Genomic DNA, 6,640 nt, shown 5'->3' on the forward strand with positions numbered 1-6,640 from the left:
CCCCTCCCGGGAAGGGTCGCGGGAAGGTGACTGGGATTCGGGGAGCCCAGGGAGGGACCCAGCCCCCCTTGCGTTCCGCGCTGTCATCCGCTCCAAAATAGAACTCCCTTCCCGCCCACGTCCGCGCCCGCTCCTCCAAACATCGCTCCCCCAAGCTGGCTCCTCGCAAACCCGCCCGCTGGATCGGATCCGGCCCGGCTGTGTGACCTTGGGCGAGTCGCTGTACTGCGCTGGCTCTGCTCCGCATCCACCAAAGGCACACACCGTTTCTTGAGCTCCTACTACGTGCCAGGCCCCACACTAAGCTATTACCTACACGATCCTTGAAGCCTCAACCTGGTGTCTCTGAGAGAAGAAAACAGGCCAGAGAGGGGGCTGCTGTCCAGGGTTGCAGGTCAGCAGGTGGTCCCTGAACCTTCCCCTTGTGGTCTCCTGTGAGGAGCTCTCCCCTGTCCCTCCTGCACACGGGGGCCAACACTAAATAAGGGCATCAGGGAGGGGGTGTGGGACAGAGGGTGCTGAACCCAGTGTGCCCCAGATCCCTGTCCCAACAAGGCTGAAAGAGGCAGAAATTGGTCCACACCACTTCCCTCACTGCTAAGGCCAAGTTTTCTGCTTAAGTCTCCACCTGTAGCTTTCTCTCACACCCCACAACCTCCATGTTAAGTTCCCAGAGCCCAAATCCCCACTCCTGGAGCCAGCAGGACGCTCCTTCCTTCCCCATCAGGGCTTGAGAAGTCTGGGTTTACCAGCCCCGTCCTCTGCTTGCCCACCCTGCCCCTGCAGTGGTGGTGGGGGTGGGTCTCCCACATCTCTGACCAGCCCTGATGCCTGGGTACTGCGGGACCCGCACAGACATCACCATTTCTGCACTGGCCAAGCACTTCGCTTGTCTGTCTCTGCAACAAACAGCCCCAATCTTAACTGCTTCCCAAGATGCCGAGACAGATTTTTTTTTTTAAAGAAAAAGAGCACAACTTGCTCACCTCAGCCTAGGGGACGTGGGGAAGGGACGAGCAGCTGGGTCTTGAAGCGGGGAAGGGGGTTCACCCTGGGGAGCAGGCGATGGCACCTGGGTCAGGGGCCTGGGTCGGCTTTCACTCTTCTCGGCCACTAAGGGAGCTCGGAGCCAGGGCTGTGGCTACATCTGGCTGGCGTGCCAGCTCTTCAGGCCCAGTGAGCGGCTTTATCTTGCTTTCCAACTGTGGGCTTTTCCCCTTCACCTGACTCCCTCTGGCGCTTTTCAGGTCTCTGGGTTTTGTGAGCTGCCTCAGTTCCTTGGAGTAAATAAACTAGGCCCCGTCTGCCCTGCCGACCGCCAGCAGGGTGTGGGGCTGACCTGAGGACAGTCTCTCTCAGGGCACTCGCTGGGACCACACCTGCCTCGAGCACCCTCTCGCCTACACGTGGGAGCCGGCTCTGATGGCCTTGCTTGGAAACCGTCTTCCCTTCACTTCCCACAGGGCGCCCTCTTCCGGGGCACTCTGAACAGCATATGGAAAAGTCCCCACAAAGTCGTGCAGACTCCACAGGGGCGACACATTCCCACTTATCAAGGAGCTGTGGGCACTTCCCTGGCCATCCAGTGGTTGGAACTCCACGCTTCCACTTCAGGGGGGCCTAGGTTCGATCCCTGGATGGGGAACTAAGATCCCACAGGCTGTGCAGTGTGGCCTAAATAAATAAATAAATAAAAGAGGACCTGTGATGTGCCCAGCCCTGTGCTGTGTGCTCACTGAGGCCCACAGGGATGAAAGGATTTGCTCAGAAGGATCCAGCAGGAAAGAGGCAGAACAGGGACTGGAACCCAGGACCTTGGGCCACTGAAGCCGACCTTCTGAGAAGCCTATCTTCATCAGGGCCTAGAAGCACCTCAGGAGGAGGTGAGTCGGTGCCTGTGGCCCTGTGGGAGCGAAGCTAAGACAGGAGCAGGCAGCCCAGGGCCAGGTTCCCCAAAGACTAGTAAGCCAGAGAGCTTGGGCTGCGTGTCAGCCGCTGCCTGACCTTGGCCCCAGGCTTCTCCCCATTCTGCCTGATTCCAGCCCCTCCCTGGGGTTGAGCGCCATGGACCGTGTCCAGCTCCAGGGGTGTCTGCTGTGGACTCCTCTGGCCCAGCCATCGGGTCAGTGCACTGCCCATTAATCACGGTCTGTCCTGCCCACCGTCTGTCACTTGTTCCAGCTTAACTCACCTTCCCAAGTCCTGAGTTGGGGAAGCTCTCATCACTCCATGCCTCATGCACGCTGGGTCCTTGGTGGCCACTGTAAGACCTCGCGCATTGATTCCGTCAACCGCCTGAAGGCCGTGGGGTTCTACAACCACCAGGACTCAAGGAGGCAGCACAGGGCTTCAATAATGGTATTCAACTCATACCGTTGTTGGATGAAATGAGATGATAGAAAGAGGAAAACAAGACAATCTAGGAAGGCTAGCGGGAGGACTAAGTTTGTACATATAAAGTGATCTCAGTTTCTATGCAAATAACCACTGGTTATGTAGAAGGAAACGGAAACCCACTCAGTGTTCTTGCCTAGGGAATCCCATGGACAGAGACGGGCAGGATCCAGTCCATAGGGTCGCAAACGGTGAAGTGACTTAGCATGCACCCACGCAGCCACTGATTAACAAAGGCAGGTGTGTGTGTGCGCACAGCTAAGTGTGTAGACAGGTGTTTCCTAGCTCTGTCTGCTCTAAGGGCGACCCTATGAGCAACAAGCTCACCCAGCACCCAGATCTTGGTTTCTGATTCTGTTGTCCAGGCTCCCTGGAGAAGGCTGGTGCTAGGGTTGGAGCAGGACAAGTAAAAGATGAGGTGGAACATCTCATAATATCAGAAAGGAAGGAAGTGCTCAAAAGAGACCAAAGGATGGAATTCCCTGGCAGTCTAGTGGTTAGGACTCTGAGCTTCCACTGCAGGGGACATGGGTTTGATCCCTGGTCAGGGAACTAAGATCCCGCAAGCTAAAAAAAAAAAGAAACCGAGGGACGGGGGTGTTAAAGGGACACAGAGCTTACTTGAAAGAGCTCCCAATGGCCACAGCTTAAAAAATTTAAGCGATAAAATAAATAATGCACTTTTGGATTAAACCCAAATTATGAAATAAATATCCATGAATCCAAACTGGTATAAATGATTGAGTGAATACATAAATCCAGGAGAAGAAACACATTTTCCTACAGAAGAATTCCAAGTATTTTCTGTAGCTGTCCCCTGCCCCCATGCAGTGTAGGCTGCGCTTCGTGACTTGCTTCCCAACAGAGTGTGGAAAGGGGAGGAAGCAGCTTCGTGGAGGAGACGGCTGTAAACACTGCCTCGGCCAAGTGACGCAGCGTGGCGCGCGGCGCTAAGCCGTGGCGAGGGCGCACACCCCTGACGTGACGTGACCAGAAGGGCACCTCCCTGCTCTCTGTCCGGAAAACCTAGAACCCCAGGCTAACCGTGGGGAAAACGCCTGACAAACCCAAGTTGAGGGACAGTCGACGAAATATGTGACCAGCACTCCTCGGGACGGTTAAAGTCATGACACAGAAAAAGTCTGAGGAGCTCTCGCAGACCCAGGGAGACTGAGGAAACGCGACAACCACATGGAATGTGGGGTCCAGGGACACAGCAAGGACGTGAGTAGGAAAACTAGAGAAACCCAAATGAAGTCTGGGTTCAGTTTTTAAAGTACATGTTACATAATTTGTAATTTACACTATAAATATTCCTATTCTTTTGTTTTATATATTAACAAATATATATTTACATCATAAACATGCATATGGAAAAGATCCCATTCACAAAAGGAACCAAAAAATAGAAAATACTCATGAATCTATGCGAGGGTAATGTACATGCAAGAACTTTTTTTTTTGGGGGGGGGCATGCTGTGCGGTTTGCAGGATCTTAGTTCCCCAGCCAGGGATCAGACCTGGGCTCTGCCAGTGAAAGTGCTGAGTCCCAACCACTGGGCCCGCAGGGAGCTCCCCATGCAAGAAGACTTAAATGAAGGAAACTTAAAATGTTACAGAGACATAAAGTATGAACAAATGGAAAGGCGTCTACTCCTACATTTGGATATAAAGACTAATATTACTGACATCATTATAAAGGTGTCAGTTCTCCATAAGTTAATATAAACATTTGATATGATCCAAATAAAAATAATACATCATTCAAAAAAGATTCGTTCTAAAGATCAAATGGGCCCCAAAGGGTGACTAAGAGGGTGCTATAAATTATAAAAATATAAAGGAACAGTATGTTAGGTTAGGTGGTTTTAAAAACACATTGTGGTCAGGTTAGGGCTTTCATTGCCATGACCTGGGTTCAATCCCTGGTCAGGGAAGATCCCGCAAGCCATACAGTATGGCCTAAAAAACCCCAAAACAAACACAGACACCCACAATGGCCAACATATAGACAAATTCTCTGGTACAGAACAGGGCCCAGAAAAGCACTCATATACATGTGGAAATTTCGTGTATGACAGAAATGACATTTCAGATCTGTGTGGAAAAGACGAATTATTCAGGAAATGGTGTGGAAAAAACTAGGTAACCATCTGGGAAAAGAGAAAGTTGGATCCCTACCTCATTCCTCACATAAAGCCCAGAAGGAACAGGCTCAGAATGCAAAAACGAAGACGAGACAGGGACCGGGAACAAGGACGCAAGGAGGATGACGCCCCCAATGCAATTCCAGCATGGAGAAGTCAAGACAGCAGCAAAACCAGAAACAGGACGGGAGGAACAATGGCAGACCAGGAAGAAAAGCACCAAAAACCGGATCAAAAAGGGGCAAAGGAATAGGAAACAGCTCATAGAAAAGACACACAAAGGCTCAGAAACACAGGGACGGAGGCCTGTTTAAAAGACAGTGAGACGCCATTTCTTACCCGACGCCTGAACACGCTGCAGGACGCCACGCGTGTGAGGGTGTGGGGGACGGGCGGCTCCTTCCTGGTTGGTGGGGGTGTGAACTAGAGAGCTTTTAGCAACAGCTAACAAGATGATGAACACACCTACCTTCAACCCAGCAATTTCTGTCTGAGGAATTTACCGACATGAAAGTGAATGTTCTTTGCAGTTATCACTTGCGCTAACACCACCAAAGACACAACTTAGACGACTTCACAGCAAGGACTGGTTCCTCACGGCGCCGCCGTTCAATGCAAAACCACACAGCTGCTATAAAAAGGCATGAGGCTGCTCTCTACAATGGAACTAATAATGGAGAAGTCTGCAAGATACGAGTATGGTGCAGGTCATATTATACGTCACTGAGTCTCTCTGGAGGGTAACACTAGTCCTTTCAGGGAGGGGTATGAGGAGGACTATATCTGATAGATATACTGTATCTCTTGTATCTGTCTGCCTTTTGGATTTTGAACCATGTGAATACATTACCTTTTCAAAACTAGAACTAAAATGTAAGATGTGAAATGTTTATGCCCTCTGGTCCAGCCATTCTGGGCTGGATCCAACAGCTGCACTTGGGTCTAGGGCCAAGGAGGTCTGTAGGAAGATACTCACTGCACCTCTGCTTGGCGCGGAGGAGATGGGAACAGCCAGAGAACAGCCCCTCTGCATAAGGAATTCCAAGGTGGCTGTGCCTGTACTGATAGGTGAATAGAGCCCAGTGCTGGTAGCTCTAGGGTGTGCTGCTATTTACTTAGTACCTCCCAGGATTTGCTTTATAAAGGCACAGAATCATTCCTGGAAGACCAAAATGTAGCAATGAACTTTGCCTCTAGGGAGGAAAATAAGAACAGAGGAAGTGTGGAAGGGAGAACTTCATCCTCTGTGTGGCTGAACTTACCTTGGTCCAGAATCACACTCTATGAAACAAAACACTTGTGAAGATTAAAAAAAAAAAAAGTACAACGAGGTCACGTCGCAGGCCTGCGCAGGGTGTCGGGTCAGAGAACCCGGCAGCCCCTGGGGTGCTTGCTAGACCCTCCTGAGTAACTGGTTGCTGTGTTGAATTCCCCAGCTGGTCACGAAGGCTCAGTGCCCTGGAGAGTCTTCTGCGAGATGCCACATTGCCCCCTCCCTCAGCCCCGAGGAACATCGAGACCTGAGAATATGGAGGCCTGAGCACATGCAGACCAGGGGTGCATGTGAGGGGTGTCACCGGGGTGAGGGAGGGACAGGGAAGTGGGAGGGGGGCCGAGATCACGCTGAGTTTCCTCCCATAACCGCCCGAGGCCAGAGCACACGAGCCTCAGGTGTCCCATGAGGGTCCACGGGCCTCTGTCTGGCCAGGCCAGCCAGAAGGTTTCAGCAGCACTTCCCCTCACCTCGGGCTGGGTCCTGGGCCTCATCTTCGCCCGCCCTGGGGACAGGGGTGTGCTCCCAAGCCTGGTGGGAGCTGGGCCTCAGCAGGTCCGGGATGGTGGGTGACAGGGCAGGCCAGGGTGCGTCCATGGCCACAGTTGTGGGCGCCTTCTGAGCTGGGGACTTTTGGGTAGGGTGAGAACTGGGGTTGTCCAGTCAAGGGTCTTGGCTGGTTCTAGACTCTGGGGTCCCTGGGCATGGTGGTAACACCCCAGGGGTCAGAGGTGGGGCAGTGGAGGGCCAGGCACCCCTGCTGATGCCCCGGCAGCTGGGACAGCAGTGTGTCTGGTGCAGGCAGGGAGTGGCTGGGGGAGGGAGG

General features: G+C 52.5%; 1 protein-coding gene across 1 annotated transcript in view; it reads right to left on the reverse strand.

The window, feature by feature from the left end:
• The window catches only part of RASL10A (RAS-like, family 10, member A), a 9,711-nt gene extending 3,300 nt beyond the window's left edge, over positions 1-6,411 (reverse strand). The window contains exons 1-2 of the mRNA XM_010828863.1: positions 6,285-6,411; positions 172-236 (exon numbers count right to left, since the gene is read on the reverse strand). Coding sequence (XP_010827165.1) covers positions 172-236; positions 6,285-6,411 — 192 coding nt within the window. The remainder of the gene's footprint in view (positions 1-171; positions 237-6,284) is intronic.
• Positions 6,412-6,640: the final 229 nt, after the last annotated feature.

The sequence above is a fragment of the Bison bison genome, unplaced genomic scaffold (genome assembly GCF_000754665.1).
Source record: "Bison bison bison isolate TAMUID 2011002044 unplaced genomic scaffold, Bison_UMD1.0 scf7180017864495, whole genome shotgun sequence".
NCBI classification, from domain to species: domain Eukaryota; kingdom Metazoa; phylum Chordata; class Mammalia; order Artiodactyla; family Bovidae; genus Bison; species Bison bison.